This window comes from Chionomys nivalis, chromosome 15 (genome assembly GCF_950005125.1).
Source record: "Chionomys nivalis chromosome 15, mChiNiv1.1, whole genome shotgun sequence".
In the NCBI taxonomy this organism is placed as follows: domain Eukaryota; kingdom Metazoa; phylum Chordata; class Mammalia; order Rodentia; family Cricetidae; genus Chionomys; species Chionomys nivalis.
Genome location: NC_080100.1, coordinates 30,189,525 through 30,208,367, shown reverse-complemented (window position 1 = coordinate 30,208,367; position 18,843 = coordinate 30,189,525). Strand labels below are relative to the sequence as shown.

General features: G+C 43.9%; 1 protein-coding gene across 1 annotated transcript in view; it reads right to left on the bottom strand.

The window, feature by feature from the left end:
* The window catches only part of Parp8 (poly(ADP-ribose) polymerase family member 8), a 161,843-nt gene extending 144,989 nt beyond the window's left edge, over positions 1-16,854 (bottom strand). The window contains exons 1-3 of the mRNA XM_057789661.1: positions 16,492-16,854; positions 16,303-16,404; positions 15,334-15,388 (exon numbers count right to left, since the gene is read on the bottom strand). Of these exons, the coding sequence (XP_057645644.1) occupies positions 15,334-15,388; positions 16,303-16,404; positions 16,492-16,594 (260 nt within the window). The 5' untranslated portion in view covers positions 16,595-16,854. The remainder of the gene's footprint in view (positions 1-15,333; positions 15,389-16,302; positions 16,405-16,491) is intronic.
* Between the last annotated feature and the right edge of the window lie 1,989 nt (positions 16,855-18,843).

The following is an 18,843-nucleotide window of genomic DNA, read 5'->3' as shown; positions in this document are numbered from 1 at the left end:
TTTGCCTCCAAACCTGATGACCCCTGGAGGAGAGAACTGATTCCCACAAGTTGTCTTCTAAAGACACTTGCTGTGCGCCGGGCGGTGGTGGCGCACACCTTTAATCCCAGCACTTGGGAGGCAGAGGCAGGCGGATCTCTGTGAGTTCGAGACCAGCCTGGTCTACAAGAGCTAGTTCCAGGACAGGCTCCAAAACCACAGAGAAACCCTGTCTCAAAACAAACAAAAACAAAAAAAGATACTTGCTGTGGCAGATGTAGATACACATGCACGTGATGGATGAATGGAAGGATGGAAGGATGGATGGATAGACAGACAGACAGACAGACAGACAGACAGACAGATAGATAGATGACATTAGACAAATAATAGATAATAAATAATTTTAGAACAATCTCACAAAGCCAAATCCTGTTGATTTAGAGCCATCAAGAAAATCAACCACTTCAGGAACAATTTTACCAACCTGCTGTTCATTAACACTGCAATCAGCAGACTGGGAAAACAGAATGAGGGAGAGAAGGGAGACGATGGGGCCCAAAGGCTGTGTGTCTTCAACCAGCAGGCATGGAAACGGTAAGAAATTGTTTCCAGTTAACCATCACAGAGGAGCTTCAGGGTTTTTTTGTTGTTTGTTTGTTTTCTGTTTGTTTGGTTGGTTGGTTGCTTGCTTTTTGTGTTTGTTTCACTTCTTTTTTGTTTTTTTTTCTTTTCAACTTAGTCCTTTACCTCACAAAAGCATAAAGGATCCGAGAAGGCTCGAGGCTGCAGTAAAGCTGCCGCTGCAGACACAGAAAGGGAGAGGGAGCCCAGGCTTGTAATCTCAACACTGGGGAGGCTGAGGCAGAAACTGCCTTCAGATCCTTGGTGCCTGGACTACGTAGTGAGCTCTCAGTGGGTCATGATTAAACAGTATATTTCTTACAGGTCAGCTGATAGTAGACATTCAGGAACTGATAAGATAGTTAAGGTAAAACTCAATTCATTTTAATCCAGAAAATAAAGATATGGGCAGAGAGATATCGCAAATGCTCTACTGTGTTTTAAGGGTCAGTAAGTTATGATTACTAAAAATACTAAAGAAAAATATTTTTTGTATAATGGGATCAGATATTCATGACTCATTCATTTCTTCTTGCAGCCATAATACACAGCTGCTTTTTTATTTTGTTTTGTTTTTAAAGCTGGAAGTAGAATTTACTTCTGTTTTACTGTGGGAAATTACCTATAAAGTTAGTTTGCAAGATAAGTGTCTATGTGTTTATTCTCTGGGTATTTTATTTCAGCCAGTGGTGACATTCCTAACACTCAAGGTATCTGCATGCCTTTAAGCGGGCTACAAAAGTAACTCCTGCTTGTATTTTCACAGCAATGCATAGATCTTATGAAAAACCTGGCAGAGCTCCGTGCCAGCAGCGTTCAGGGCTGACTGGATCGGTGCCACAGCACATTTTACTTCTTTACTCAAATCCAGTTTGATGACTCTGTCTTGTTTTGCTGAGATATAGTCTTACTGGGTAGCCCAGGCTGGTCTCAAACTCATCACTATCCAGGACTCAAGGTGCAAAGCGCCAGGTCAGATTCATTCTGGTGTATTTCTTACCACATGGATTCCTTTTCCACTTAGAAACTACCCCTAAAAGTCAAGCGCTGAGGCTGGGGGACAGCCATGGGCAAAACTCTTGCTGTGAAGGCATAAGGTGAAAACAGCAACCTGAGACTGTCCCTGAAACCCAACATATATGCCTGTATTCACACACACACACACACACACACACACACACACACACACACACACACATACGATGGGAGTATCTCAGTAACTACAATATGAAAAGCTAATAAAACTGGAATGTATATATAACAAGACCATGTTTGTTTCTTTCTCTGAATATTTGTTTTTGAGGGAAGGACTGGGACTCGTGTAGTAGTCCAGACTGGCCTTTAATTGGCCACGTAGCTGAGGGTGACTTTGAACTCCTGCCCTCCCTGCCTCCACCTCCTAAGTGCTAGGATTGCAGACTTGTAGAGCATGCCTGGTTCCAACAATGCTCTTCTTCACTAAGTGCATGAAATAGGCATAATGCAGCAAGCTCTTGGGGAGGAAAATTAATTCATAAACCAGGCATATGAATAACACCTGGATCCCAACACTGAATAAAACAAGGTAGGAGGGTTACAAGGAATCTGAGGAAAGCCGGGGTTGCCTGATGAGACTCTCCCTCTGAAACGAATACATGCAATTAAATGAAGGCACTGATGCTATGCATTAAAATTGTGTACACATAGGTTTATTACATCATTTGTTCTTACTCAGTGATACTCCATCTTACATATTAATATATTTCCTAGTCATGGTAGGTGGCCCACAGAAGGGTATAGACTTTTTATAAAGGTTGCTAGTATTTCTTAGAATACTAAATAATTACTTATTGTTTAGGTTAGAATCATATATAAAGATAACCAGTGGTGGATTTCTATTAATATAAAATTGCAATTTGTCTCCATGTACTTAACACAGATTATCCATTTTAGTTTTATGCCAAGGTACTTTTATTTCATAAAAAATAATTTATTTTACATTTACTTGATTGAAATTTCTATGGTAATTACTTGATTAAAATTTCTATTTCTATTTACCATATAGTAATATTTTAAAAAGCCTTCAGGCTGGAGAGGTGGTTTGGCAGTTATAAGGACTCGCTGCTCTTGTAGAGGACCCAGGTTCAGGTCCCAGCACCCACATGGCAGCTCATACCCACTTGCAACTTCAGTTCCTAGGGATCTAACACTCTCTTCTGGCCTCTCTGGGCATCAGACACACATACAAGGTGCACATACATGCATGCAGGTACTCACACATACACAAATAAATCTCTTTAAAAGTCATCAATTAAAAATACAATTAATGTGTGGCATTATTCAAAATGTACTCAGAAACTGCAAATCATTTTGTGAAAAACACGAAGACTTTGAATTCCTGCCACAACTCAGTCTTTTGTTCACCCCTTGAAAACTATCCACAGTTAGAAAGGATGCTGCATGCATTAGTTATCAAGAACTGAGGGTCCAGCCGGGCGGTGGTGGCGCACGCCTTTAATCCTAGTACTTGGGAGGCAGAGGCAGGCGGATCTCTGTGAGTTCGAGACCAGCCTGGTCTACAAGAGCTAGTTCCAGGACAGGCTCCAAAACCACAGAGAAACCCTGTCTCGAAAAAAAACAAAACAAAACAAAACAAAACAAAACAAAACAAAAAGAACTGAGGGTCCAGAAAATGTTAAACTGGTGGCATAGGAAGTCAACACAAGGAGCACATTTTAAATTAAACTAGTACAATTTCAAAAAATTAAGTTTAAAGTGTTTCTTGGCCCAAGTTCTATCAGTCTGGAGCCAAATTCAACCAAGAATAGCAATCTCACTGAAATCACCTAATTAAGTCACACTGAAATCATCTAGTTAAGTCACACTGAAATCACCTAGTTAAGTCTCACTGAAATCACCTAGTTAAGTCTCACTGAAATCACCTAGTTAAGTCACACTGAACTCACCGTCCCCACTAGGCTGCTTTTCTCCCAACAAGAAAGAATTTGACTCAGGGAATTAGTCAAACTTTTACTCAGTTACCTAAAAATAAATCTGACCACTCATTACAGAAATCATTTCAAATTGTTATGGTAATAAAATAATAGCTGCTTTTTCGTGGAAGTTTTTTTTTTTTCTCCTCTCATGTCAGTTGTGATGCATTTTAATGAGAAATGATTACTATATCAGCTTTATCTACCTGGCAGATTTTAGCATTAAACATAGGTAGACAGTCAAAACCTTAAGACTGCTGTTAAGATAAATGAATGACAAGGTATGAAATTTAGCCTTAGATTTTGGTTATTAACATAGTCTAGACCATAGGTTCTCAACCTTCCTAATGCCACAACCCTTTAATGCAGTTCCTCATGTTGCAATGACCACCAACCATAACTGTCATTTGGCTACTGTTATGAATGGTACTATAAATATCTGATATTCAGGATATCTAACATGCATCCCCCAAAGGGGTCAAGACCCACAGATTGAGAACCGCTGACCTAGACTACTCTGGAGTAAAATTTTGACAAGAGACTATCTAGACCAGGAAAGTGTGTGGATGTGTCTGTCTTTTAGGAGTTGTCTTGATTATTTTAAGGTGGGAAGACCTGCTCATTGTGGACGGCATCATTCTCTGGGTTTGGGTCTGGGCTGTGTAAGAGAGGAGAAAGTGAATACCAGCATGCACGCATCTACTTGCTCTTCACCTGACTGTGATGTCAAGAGTTGCTTCAAGTTCCTACTGTCCTTACTTCCCCTCAGTTACAGACTGTAACCTGGAATTGTGAGATAGAATAATCTCTTCTTCCCTGAGTTTTTTTTTTTTGTTGTTAGGGTATTTTATTTTAGCAATAGGAAGTAAAACTAAGGTGTGTGTGTGTGTGTGTGTGTATGTGTGTGCGTGCGCGCACACGTGTGAGTGTTTCTGTGCATGAGAGAATGTGTATGTGTGTTTGTGCCGACTCATGAGTTGTCGTAAAAAAAATCATTCAGTTAAAATTTCACACATTCAAATAAGAAACTTAGAACAAATGAATTATTTGTCATGGTTAGGTGCCTGTGGTTACGCTGAACCATAAAAGCCATGGAGCATTTTTATATGAAGACACTGACTGTTATCAAGAACTATCTAAAATACCTGTGGATCCCTGTGCCCACCACAGTGTACGGGAAAGTGAGGGCTTCTGGGCTCCATTTAAGTACAACCAAAGCGACACAGAGCTTCCTGAGGCTAAATATGGACGCTACCTTTTAAAGGGGCACGTGAAGCATTGTGCACTTTATTCCCAGCACATCGGAGGCTAAAATAGACACATCAGGAATTCCAGACCAGCCTGAGTTATGTAATGAGATCCTGTCTCAAAAAACACAATCAGTCTGTAACTTAAAAGATGATCATTTTCGTCTTCATTAGTGTTGAAAGGTCTTGAGAAAGGTTTTTAAATCCTTCACTAAATTTCCCAGTTTTTGGCTTGAGGAAAATGATTTTAACCAAATGGATATTTTCCCTCGCAGCTTTGTTTTTTCTTCCCCTCAATGCAATTTATCAAAGAGAACTCTCTGGACAAATTCCAGAGTTCCCTCCTCATGAATGTCTCCAAAGGATGCTCCACTAAGACATCTACTGCAGCCACAGAACAGAATTGAAAGAACATAATGAGCGCTTCTGCTCCAGAACCATTATCTGCTTCCAACACTTCCTTCAGCCTGACTTCTAATCACACAAGAAAGACATCTCTACTAAGCTCAGGACTTTGATAAGTAAGAAGACCAGAGAGCCCTTATCATAAATGAACTCCGCACGATTAGGGAGAGGAGAAAGGACCACGGAAAAAAATCCACGAAAAGCCAGATGCCTTTTGATCAATACTTTCTTTGTCATAAAACAAACTTGTTTAAGATGCTACAAAACCATTTCTTCGATGTTCAATAGGAATCTGCCATTTCCATGCACAGCCGCCTGCTGTTTACCCAAAAACTAATTTCAATGAATAAGATTCAGAGGCTGCCAAAGCGTTTTCCATAAACCAACTCTCCTGAGACAGTCTAGATCCATAATCAAGTAAGTCTAAACAAGCCTGAATACTTCATTCACCACGTGGATGTATGTAATGGGCACCGTTACATAAAAGTTTCTAGGACTCTAACCATTAAAACGGTTTAATAACAACCAAGCCGGCATTTCCCTGACACATCTGGCCACAGCCCTAATATCTCATAAAATGGTTTGGGAAATGCCTTCATTTAATATAGGAAATAATATCACTCTGGCATAAAGGAACATTAGCAAAGATTCACTATATCTAGGCACACTAATTGGAACTAGAACGACAGTGTCTACACAAAATATCGACGAGTCTCTCTGGAACCATTGTGACTTGTTCTGGTTTTGACTTATAATTAAGTCTTTGGAGGCCATATGCCTCAAAATAATATTTGATCAGGTTTTTCTTTTATATTTCCAGTATTTTTTCATAAATATGAAAGGCTAGCAAATATAGTTATATTATTTCTGTGCTTCAGGTTCCGTATTTCAAATGCAATTATTTTAATAGATGATTTTAAAAAGAGTTGCTACGGTTGAAAAAAAATAAGAGAATGACATAAGTTCGTGTTTGTTGTCGCTTGGTTGGTTGCTTTGGGTTTTTTTGAGACAGGGTCTCAATATGGAGCCAAGCTAGGCTGTCCTTCAATTTGCTACACACTCCAGTCAGGCCAGGCAAGATTCTGGCAACCTTCAGACTCTGCTTTCTAAACACTGGGACTATAGTATACCCAGCAGGGGCCAGCACACTCTACTACCGTGGTCAAAATATGCACAGCACTTCAGAGCTGGCTGAAAATTCATCATTCAACCTACATTTTAAAGTGTTGAGAAATAAACTTTGAGTGAAGTCCTGCTAATTCTGTACAAAGAGAACTGACCGCTCTGCCCGATGTTTCAGTAGCTGCCCCACCCCTCCCCTGTTAAACCGGATATGGAACCATTTGTCGTCCTGCAGTTAATTTCTTCAGTGTTGGTCAGATGCAGCATGGGAAGGAAGTGCTCTCTCTGCCACTGAGCCATCTTGTAAGGCTCAGTCATCCTGCCTTCAGTAGCTCAGCCAAACTCAGTCTCGCCAATATGCAATATGCAAATACTAAGACACTCTTAAGACTTTCATGCTGAGGGTTACAGATAGGCAGCAACAGAGACAGGTAATCTATGTGCTTGCTTATCCTATCCAATTTTATTCTGTCTTCTCACACTTACTCTGTTCAACCCATCTCTGAATGCATCATATGTTTGAATGAGTGGACATGCTGCTCCCGGGCAAGGAAATCAAAACAAACTCATCTTTATGAAACTGAAATCCACAATCTTGATATCCAAACTACATTATGCAAGTGAAATATTTTTTACTATCAATAAGCTTTGAAGAGCGGTCGGCTGAATTAATCAAACAGCTCTTCAGTGTGGAGAGATGGGGGTCAGCGAACAGACAAGAGAAAGTTAGTGTGTTGAAGCCTGAGACATTCCAAATAGGGCGGGATATAATAAGGAAAGCAGTTCTTGAAGGCCAAACCAGGAATTTAAGGTTGGTGGCGTGGGATGGGGGAACCTATGGTCACATTTGAGAGCTGCTGAACAGACATGGATGATCAAATTTATGCTTATGGAAACATTTAAGAAAGCTGGGTATAGTAATGCATGCCTGTAATTCTAGTGCCCTAAAGAAACAGAAAAATGGCACCAAATTCCACACTAGCCTGTGTTATATATATAGCAAGCTCCAAGCCAGAGTTTCATAGCAATATTCTATCTTTAAAAAAGAATAATAAATAAGTAAATAAATCAACAAATAAAAATTAACTTAAATCAATTGGTAAAGAAACTGAATGGGTTAGAATACGATAATCACGATTCTTAAAGTCCACTCTATTCAAGTGCTAGTGGTCTAAATTGAGGTCAATGGGTCAATGGAAAGTGGAGATGTTGGTGCCAAAGGCAACTCCTAAGTAGAGGTGGGTGGGACTTCATGGATGTCTGGCATGTTTGGCAGTGTGAAGTCGGAGACTATGACTCCTGTTCCTGGCTCAGATAGGATTTTGTTCAGGAAAAGGCCAGAGGAAAAAGCTTGTTCTGAAGAGGAAATGGTTTGTTTTGACATGCTGAACTGAGTGAAGATGGCAAGGGCTCAGGGGGCAGCAGCATCGAGCATCCACGAAGGTAAGTGTAAGAGGAAACCCCAATTATAGCACGTACAAAAAAGATAAAAAGTAGGGATAAAGGATCTTGACAAAAAGACATTAATACATTCCGTGGCCGGGACACAGGGCACTGGTAGAGCCTGCTGGCCTGGCCGCAGATCACTGGAACCCAGTGAAAACCAAATGTGGTGTCACATGCTTGTAATCCCAGTACTCCTTTGGGGACGTGGAAGGTAGAGAAAGGAGAAGCCCCTGGTAGCTCCAGGCCATCCCAGCATACACACGGACAAGCAGCAAGGAGACGTGTTTCACACAAGATGAAAGCCTGAGAGCCAACACCCGAGATTGTCCTCTGACATCCACACAGGTACCCTAGAGTACAAGCACTTTCCCACAGAACTCGGACATAACACACGTTGCACACACACGTACAAAAATAGATTTCTAAAAATATAATTTTGGGTGACTGGGGTGACGTGCACCTCTAATCCAGACTCTTGGGGGGCTAAGCCAGGGAGATTTCTAGTTAAGGGCCTAGACTGTGCCTTTAAGTGAGACCTTGTCTCAAGTACTAAAATAAGTATCATTATTATCGTATTTCTTACTGTTGTTCACCGAGGTACACGAAAATGGTATTTCAGAAATGAAATAAAAAATACCCCATATCAATACTTGCCTAAAATAAACTGACTAAATCGGTGGCCATTATCTGACAGCAATATTCACCTTTTAATACACAAGCTACAGAAAAGGAAACCCCGGTACAGAATTACAAAATATTTTCAAAATTGAGGGAATTTTACTTAGATTTTTTTATGCTGCAGAGTATGATGGGGAATTTAAAAGGATTAGCCAAATATTTGCCTAAGGATTCCAGAGCCATGGTGCATAATTTTCCAACTATTATGCTTTGCAGTGGGCCCTGGCACCTCTCTTCTCAACCAGCAGATTTTTTTCAGTACTGACCCTGGAAAACATCCCTTCAGCAATCCCTCCCTTTCCACAAATATTCCTAACCACTCTGGTCCCGCCAATTGAACCAATGTCCTTAAACATCTCGTAAACATTGACTTGTACTGAACTATACCCCTACTGTCTTGTGCAAACGCTAACCTACTTTAAATTACCCTACACCCAATTCCTTCAGCTGTAAAACGTAAAGTACCCAACAAAATGCCTACTTTCCTTTAGGGTAAACACGAGAAGGGAGGGCAGGAGTTCCACCAAGACTGGGTTAGGCAAAATAAGCATCATGAATAGCATTACCTTAATCCACAAAACAAAGGTTAAATATCTTGACTATAGACGCTCCAATAAAGTCTCATTCATGTTAAACCGCAGGTTCCTTTAAGTCAGCGGCGTGAAATTCCATTTAATAATGAACTCTTTTGGAAACAAGTACACAAGACGGAGCCGCCGGAGGGGAGGGAAGGAAGGGGAGGGGGTGCTAGCGCTGTCTTTTCTTAGTCGGAGTTCACTATGTAACTGCCCCACCCGTGCAGAAACATCCCTGCCTCTGCTTCCCAAGAGCTAGGATTACAAAGGAGCATCACCATGCCCAGATGAGCAGCTAGAGATTTAAGAGCTATAGCTCAATGGTAGAGCATTGCTTAGCAAGCATAAGGCCCTAGGTTCAATCCCCAGTGGAGCAGGAATCACCAGGTCCCCACTCACTTCTTAGCTTCCCTCACACTCCCATCCCCACTCACTCCAGCATCTGAGGCAGCCTTTTAGCAAGACGCTTTTAAGCCAGTCTTTTGGATAGTAACTAATCTAACATTAAATTATGGTAAGCAAGCCCCCACTAACAAAGGAAATATGCTAGTTTTCTATATTAAATAGGTTATTTCTTTTTTGTTGTTTTTTAATAGTGTTTGCTTTTTTATTGATTTTTATTGAGTTCTACATTTTCTCTGCTCCCCTCCTTGCCTCTCCCCTCCCCTTCAACTCTCTCCCAAGGTCTCCATGCTCCCAATTTACTCAGGAGATCTTGTCTTTTTCTACTACCCATGTAGATTAGATCTATGTATGTTAAAGAGGTTATTTCTATAGTGAAGAGTTGGAATCTATGTTCTGTCAAATAACCGTGGTGCTATCTTAAACAACGGCATTATGTGTCTGTCTACCCCCTAAATGCAATTTGAATCTAGAGACAGAAAGCAAGAATTGTAACTCGGCCAGGCAACTTTCGACACTCTGGATTCATATAAAATTCTGTTGCAAGCGGCAGCACCAGAGTGGGGGCTCTCTCAGGTGCCCAAGTGTTGCCGTATTTGGTCATTTAAATTAGAAAATTCCTTCTGGTCTGCCAAATTTCTTAGCATTCATCTCATAATTCACAAAGCATCTCCTTATAGAGAAAGAATAGTATTCAGTGCTTGGGGGATGAGGGAAACCACAGTGAGAGGACAAGGTTCCTTCTCTAAAATGCTTACAGAGAGATGTAAACAAGCAATTAGTTTCAAAACAGACAGTCTCAAATGAAAATAGCTTCACCCGAAACTTTCCACTTTATAATAATGCAAAAGCAATATGCACACAGCAGCAAACTTCCTTCAATTTTTGAATTTTTGTCTTTTCCCAGATTAGCCCTAAGATACCAGATACACTCCTGTGATACTCGGCAGTTTCCAGTCAGCCCATCCATTACGAGGGGAAACCCAAACTTGGCAGTGTACTGTGTTGCTAAAACAGGGTGTTGGGTAGGTTAGGCATCACCAATGCATATCAACCCACTGTTACAACATCTTCCTGTGGATGGATGAAGACATCACCCCTTCTTGTGTAGGGAAGCATCTATGTATTCTGACACGGCTTCGGGAACATCTAGCAGAGTCCTGCAGGAAAGTGTTCCGGGAAAAGATTTCTGAGATGAGAATGTTGTCTTAGCAAGCATCTCAACAATGAGTAGTGCCCAGGCATTGATTCCATGGTAAAAGATAGAGGGCAGAGTATAGGCAGAAAGGTCCAGGCAGAACATTCTGAGACAGGAGTACTACTCCTATGACCCAATGCGCCAAAGCATTTCCCTGGATAAGGAAGTATGCTCCAAAGATGTCAGTCCACCCGGGATGTCATGAAAGAGGGTTACCCATAAACTGAGGAAGTACATGGGCAGGCATGCGCACAACTTCTGTCGAATGTTGCACTTCAGATTCATAATATAAATACTAGGATTCTTTTTAAAAGCAGGGTTTCGATACATAGGCCAGACTGGCCTGAAATTCTTAATTCTTCTGCCTCAGATGCCCAGGTGTTGATAGTTTAGGTATTTGGGATACTCAGCTTAAATATTATAGTTAATATTAAATATTAAGATGCAATCGTGTTTTTTGACAGGGAATCTCTCCATTGAACGAGCACATTATTATCCTCATGTCCTTTCAGAAGGAAAAGAATTAAGGCTGTGTTGTAAAAGGTGACTTTTAGCCAGCACCAGTGACTCGAGGTTCTCACGTCAGCTCCTCTGGAAATTGAGGCAGGAATATCACAAGGGCAAGACTAGTCGGGGCTATTAGAGTGGGTTCAAGTCTAGCCTGGGTTGTGAGACACCATCTGGAGAGACAGAGTAAAACAAAGGTGAGGCATGCAGACGAGTGGTAGGGCGCTGGGTTCAGTCCCTCTGGCCACACACAGAAACGTGACCTCTAGAAAAACATAATCCAATCTTTGGAGGTGTCCATTTTATATGTATAAAAACACAAAAATTCCAAAAGCATAAAATAACACGTTAATAGGTCTTAGATGAATTCTGTGGTGTATTTAATTTTTCTTCCTTTTGGCATGTCTAGTTTCAAAATATTTTTAACTTATTTTGCCTGCACCTGTAAACACACACAAGTGTATGTGTACACCCACACACCTGCACAGGCGCAGAGGGACCAGAGGACACTTTCGGGGAAACTGGTTCTTTCCTTAGGCTGTATGAACACCAGGGACTGAACTCCGGTCATGAGGCTAGTGGCAGGTGCCTTTACCAGTTTAGCCATTTTTCCACCCATTCAAAACTTACAACAATCAAAACTGTGATTCTTAGGTTTTTAAAATCTGTTTTAGTTTCATAATCTTTCATGGTTAAAAAGTTCAGAGAATCAGAAAGCAATCTGCAATCGGGACAACTGGGTTCTTGGTTCTGGCCTAAACTTTAATAACGTCTGGCTCCAGAACGTAGTCGGCCTACCAATCTCCTTGTTATCTGGTACCACACATTTCATCCCTTCTTTTTCTTCTGGCACTAATTCCATGTCTGACCACAGGCAAGAAGCAAAATCTGAGCCCCAATCCTCTGAGGTTTTTAGGAATGTTCTGTTCATTCATATAGGAAAAGGGAAATGCCAGGAGGCCACAAGCATGACAAAGTGTAAGAGAAAAAAAAATGATTTTTTTTTCATGAGGTCTAACTTGGGGACAATTGAGGCCTATTAGCAATCGTCAAACCCCAAGCAGCACTGGAATTGAGGGGTGGGAACAGGAAGTGTTTTAAGGACCGCCACTAGGTTGAGTGAGTTAAGCAGTGTTATATATCACCAAAGTCAAACAGGAGTGGAAGACAGGAAAACCAATGCTCATGATAGTTAACACCTTTTCCCAACCAGCGGACATTGAACATCGCAAGTGTCTGTGAAGCTCTGCTGTGCTTGTGTGAACCTGTCTGCATTCTCAGGAAGGTCACGGGGCCTATGGACAGGAAGCAGGGCATGGCCAGGAGTGTGACAACACAGAGGTTCACACCATGGCCCCTCAGTTAACCGAGTAAGCAAGGCCACACTAAACGAACCATCTCTGACTCTCAGCACATCCCAAAGCGAGCAGCAGAAAATCCCCATACACTCACCCACCAGGCAGACCTGTAAGCCATTTCTTCCTCCTCACTCCTCACCTGGACTCCACCAGGGCAGGACACCTAATATTAACAAGTGCTTTGGCCATACGAGGACCATTTAATGAAAGGCGACAAGGCTGCTACTTCAGGCCTAGCAATCAAATCACCTTTTTGCATTTCCTCTTATCTACAGAAACACTAAAGTTAAAAAAAAAAAAAAGCAAAAATGAGAGTTCAGTATTCCCTCTTTCCATGGAACCAGGGATGATCGGCATTTATGTTTGAAGCACGTAATTCATTCTTAGATTCTTAGAAAGTGTAAGATATTAAATGGTATGTTAAATTTTATCTACAACTTGGATTGGAAATTATTTCTAATGGTTTAAATGAAATAGCAGGTGAAAACTATCCAAAATAAGCATGTCCTGTTCTCTGTAGAAGACTTCCTTCAGTGGTGAATGTAATTTATTTGCAATGACCACATAAATCCAATGCTATAAGTTGGTACGCACATTAAATCAAGACAGAACTGGTGTAGTTGATCGTATCTATTAACTCCAGCACACAGGAGGCAGAGGCAGGACGAACACCAGTCCAAAGCCAGAGTGGTCAATATAGTGAGTCCCAGGGCAGCCTGAGTTACAGTGAGACTGTCTCAAAAACAATTCTAAAAATACAAAAATAACTCAAGATCCAGCAGGATTTTATTTTCATTTTCAACACCTGATGGATATTTCAGGCTGGGGAGTGGATAACTGTGGGCTTCTAATATGGCTAAGGAAAGAAATATAATTTTAATTTTTTAAAAAGTAAAAATCTGCCCTTGAGTACAAACATAAGGAATTTCCTACGGTCCTGTGTTAAGCAACTTTATATTTGTTGCACTGAAAGAAGAAGCCTCGAGATAGCAAAGCAATCATAAAGCTCTATTTTTTCTTCTTTCCACATTCTACGCACAAGCCCCAGCTATTTAAATAGGCACAAAGGAAAAACATTACTTCTTAATAGAATGACATAGGAATGGAAATATTTCTTACTTCAAGAGCAGTCGTACTTGTTTCTACAATGAAAACTGATGTTATCGTGATTAGTTAATTACTCATCCCAACACCTTAGACTTGATTCTGGGGACCTTCATAGCTTCTCCACCTCGCGCTACTGAACCCTAGCGCAGTAATTGCTGATAATCTTAACTGCAACATGTAGCAAATGTAGGAGATTAAAGTCACAGAGTGCCTCTCTTGTGCAGACACTGGGACCACAAGTGTCTTAGCATAAATCAGAGCACCTGGGAGGCTGAGGCAGGAGGACTATCTTGAGTTCTAGGCCAGCCTGGGTTACACAAGAAACACGTGCGAGCACAAACACACACACACACACACACACACACACACACACTTCCTCAAAGAAAGGCCCACTTAGGGTATGCCTGTCCCCACACTCCACTAAAGAGGGATGATATTCATATACGCATGTCCTCTGGATATTAAATGTAGGAGCAGCGTTAATTTAATCAAACATCCTCTAATTTAATTTGATCCATAATTACAAAAATGATGGTACTCTCAAAAATTAAGAAATAATGTAATTTAGTCCCTCCCCCAAAGACAATAAAGCTTGATAATTCACTGATACATTCTCAACTAGTCAATCAATGTTATGCCAATCCTGGGACTTAGGGTGGACTGTATTTGGGTCCGGCATAGCCATACCAACTAAGATTTTATTTAGGATATGATATAAGTTCTAAGTATTTTAAAGGTACACATTAAATCAATCAAGCTTTTGAAAATATTTACAGATGACAGCTTCCTTGCAATTTCTACATTCATAAATGTTTCCATTAGTTAAGAGATATTTTGGAATGTAGTCAAGCTATTTTGAATGTCGACTCCTAACAACTGGGCTAGGCTAAAGAGTCTCCATAGACTAAGTGCCTGACAATGCCCAAAGCTCTTTTAAATCAGTTGTCCCTAAAAGGATAAAGAAAGAAAACCCTAACCACGAAAAAGTGTGTTTTTATAGAAACTTTTGATGTTAATTCTACTTCCTCAGTATAAAACTGGATTAGGGCGGCATCAAAGCCTTGACAATTTACTACTCAAATATGCATTTCTCATTCTTCCTCAGAAGAAAACGTCATCCATTCCAACTACATAAAACTCTCCAAAAGCTTTCCTACGATAATGTGAAAACCCAAATACCCATTCCTTGGGGGTGAGAAACACACACACACACACACACACACACACACACAGGCATGGAGAGCTAGCAGACCGCACGCTTATCGCTTATGTCAACCTTCAGGAAAATGGAAACAATACAGCCCTAACTCATCAGAAAAAAAAAAAAATCACCACTGGGGATCAAACTATTTTATGTCTTTCTCGTATTCCGCTCCAAGCTCAATACTCCAATTTTGCACCGGTTCGCCTGTGTCAAATCCAGAAAGCGTAAGGAGCAATCTACTACTGGAGCAAAACAGTTTCTTAGCATTAGAGTTCTGCTCATTGCCCGTAGCGTAGCTTTAGAGAAAAAAAGAAAAAAGAAAAACCTTCAAACATACTCATTTTCCTCCTGCTATAATAAAATCGGGAGACATCAGTGCAGGAATGCAACCAGAGAGCAGCCCCAAGAATTAAACAAACAAGCAAAATACCCAAACACGGAACACGCTCTGAACAAAGGAAACACAAGCGTGTGAACAGGAAATGAAGCAACTCTATACACATAAATACCTTTTGGGGCCTCCAACGTAGGTGAAAGTAAAGGTGGAGTCTGAGTATCTGAAATCTGAAACGAAAAGTCCTGTTAAAAAGCCACCCCGGGTGGGTTGTTTTTAACCCCAATTCTGTCTTGAACCTGCTACTTCATCTGAGTCAAGGAGGCCCGATTAGGAGGGAATAGAGGGCTAGAGAATGAGGGGTGGGCACGGCTACGGTGCGGGAGGGGATGCCGAGCACCCCGCGGGGTGCAGCGGGAGTCTGCCCCCCGCAACAAGTGCCGGGTGCCATGGCAACGGCGGGAATTTCCCAGCCAGGCGGCCGGAAGCAGCCCCAGCCAGGCTTCGGGCTGCGAAGCCCGAACTGCTTTCGGCCTCGGGGGAGCAAAGATGGACGCGAAGGGACCCCCAGGCTGGGCCTGCGTAGCTCGGGAGCCCCGGGAAGCCATTCGGTCCCCGGCGCGGTGTGTGTGCGCTCGCCGAGGAGCGGGTGCAAACAAGGGGGCGGGAGCTCGGCCCAGCGCTGCCTTCTCCCGGGGCCTCGGTGGCGCCGAGCGGAGCAGCGCAGCGCAGCGCAGTCGGTCCCCTCCCGGCCGCCGCCGTTCGGCCGCTGGCGCAAACCCGCCTGCTCGGCCGCGGCTGCCGGAGCCGGGAGGATGCTCTGGGCAGCGCCGGTGGCTGGAATCCAGCGCCCGGCCCCTGCGCTCCGACCGCGCGGGTTCTGCTGACCCCGGAGCCCGAGGCTGCCCTGGCCTGTCAAAGCTGGGGGGCGGGGGAGAGGGGGCGCGTGGCCCCCTCCCCCTTGGGGCTCCAGCTCACGCCGCTGCAGCTGTTTCCAAATGCACCCGGAACGGGGACTTGCAGCCCCACACTCCCCCCCGACACACACCCCAAGCTGCACGCGTGGCGGTCAAAAACCTGGGCAGAGGGGTGGCCGGAGGGAAGGCTGGCTCCGGGTCCCAGGATCCGGGAGGCAAGAACTCACCTGCAAACAGGCAGTCTTTCTCGGCTCTGGACTTCTGGATCACGATGTCGATATCCTTCTGAATTCTCTCTTGCCTTGAACACATCCCCATTAAATAAATCCCTGGAAAAGAAGCAGCCGCTATTTCCACCCCACCCCACCCCCCTCTCACGCTTCCAGCTTTCGTAAATATTCAGTTAAAAATGAAACCTCTGGCCGAGGCAGGGGCTGAAGGCGAAGTGGTTTCGGAAGTGATCCCGGGTGAGAGAGGAGGAGGTGGAGGAGGAGGAGGAGGAGGAGGTCGGCTTTGCATTCCCAGATGTGACCGCCCAGCTGCTGCTGCTCGCCGCTGCTGGATTCCAATTTCCTCCCCTTCTGACAATGGATGGTGATGACACCGAGTCTCACTTTCTCCCTCCCCCGCCCGGCCTGACGGCCGTGGAGAGCCGAGGGGCCCGAAGGGGGCCGGGGACCGCGGGAGAGCGGTCGGCAGCCTTGGAGCTGCGGGCGCCGGCGAGGGGCGAGCCCCGCTCCGACTCACGCGCGCACACCCCTCGCGGCCCGCACGCCGGCCTTCCCACACCCGCGCACACTCGCGCCCGCGGGCGGCGGCCGTGCCCAGGCTGCTGCAGCGCCGCCCGCCCGCCGCAGACCCTCCCGCACCGGCCGCGGGTCACCGAGCCCGGCTGCGCGCTGCTGGGGCTTTAATAGTATTCGCCATTCGCGCAGTCTGGATTTCCCCACCCCCGACCGCCACTCGCGCCGGGAGCTGAGTGACAGTGTAGGTAGTGAAGACTCCCTGGGGCTCCCAGCCTCTCCCGCACCCCCCCTTCCACCACTTTTATGAATTCGACTCCACTTTCAGAAGGAATTATGAGTCATATGGAAACCCAAGCCGGAGTGGCTGGGAGGGAGAAAGGAGGAAAAAAAAAATCTTCACGAATTAAAAATAAATAAAGTGAACAAATCTTTCCTTGTAGTCACATCAGTCAAGAAAAGGGAAAGCCTAGAGATTACTCCAGAATCACTCCCCTATTTCCTTAATGCCTTCAGTTTTTGGTAGTGGTAGTGATGGGGTTTTGTTGTTGTTATTGGTTAGTTGGTTTTGTTCTGTTTTGTTTTGTTTTCTCCCAGGTTGAAGTTCAGCCACTTTGAGGAGCTCTTTAGAAAATGAAACCCTTTCTGTGAGACTCCAAAGACTCCCCAGTTCTTCCCTCTACGCTGTTAGTAAGAAATTGACAGGAGCAGCTGGAATGTGCCAGGGTCTCCCTAGAAGAGGGGGCTGGCTTGGGACCTATTCAAAAGCCACCCTTCTGCGGATTGCTCAAGGGAAAAGCTTCTCCAGCCCTGTTATCCTTAGCAGAAAAGGGATACTGCTGAGGTCCTCGCTCCTGCACTGTCTCAAGCTTATAGTAGCTGACCCACCCTTATTACCATACTTAGTGTGGACGGGGTTCCACCAAGTACTTTAGCATTTTCTCTGGGAACTTTCCCTTGGCAAACCAGGCTCATTTTGTTTTGCATTCCAAAACCAAGCAGTGTCTGGAATAAAGGAGGCATTATCAATCAGCTAGCTGGTCCGGGGCCTTTTCATCTTCCAGATAGGAATAGTGAGTAGGCGAGAGGTTCTTCCTGTGCTGGCGAGCCTGGCTAAGTGCCCCAGGCCTAGGGGCTGAACAGACAAACCCAGAGGAGTATTATCATCTCAAACCCTGTAGAATCCAGCAGCTCACTGCTCTTGACACTCAGGTTGGAGGCTAGCCCATCTCCAGCCTTTGAGCACCTGTAGTCTCAGACTTGACCTTTTTTGTAATAATCAGTTGCTGACAGTCGTGGGTGACAGCAGAAAACAGCGTCCTGCAGCAATTAGGTGGGGGGGGGGCTTTCCAGTGTAAAGTTCTCCTACAGGCCTTGAACACCAGTATCCTTAGCCCTGCCCTGATAAGTGATATGAGCCCCAGGCCTATGATTGCTCCAATTTGCATCCCTTGAGGCTTGACAATACTCAGAAATTCTTCCAGAGACCAAACAAGGCCTTCAATTTTACGCACTACCTTGCTTGAGAAGACTTCTCTAAAGGTTGATGATGCAATGAGGGTGGGGGAGGGGCTCAGAGGGGCTTGTCTTCTCGGCTAAAATGAGCCAAACCTGTTTATAGAGCCAGAAAAGGGGTGTGGGGATAGTGTTTGAACCGATCCTGGTAGTTCCTCACCAAGGACCGTGTTGACACCAATCATGGGCCTTCTGATGGATTACTAGGGAAAGTCTCCACCTGGTAGGGGTAGAGAAGCCTTCAAGGTCACCTAGAGTTTACCAAGGTGCCTGGTGGGACGCTGTCCCTAGCTAGCTGTTTGAAACACTCATGTCTGAGATAGTGACATTAGCAGTTGGAGTTATACTTTATTACCTGGATTGCTTCTTCTATCCCAGAGGAGAAAAGCCATGGTGATTGCAGTATAGCTTCCCCGAGGCTCCTGTGGAGTGTTCAGAATGGCAAGTGGCTAGGGTGAGAGTATTTGGGCTGGCTACTTGATTGATAACCCAGTGCTTAAGGCAGCCAAG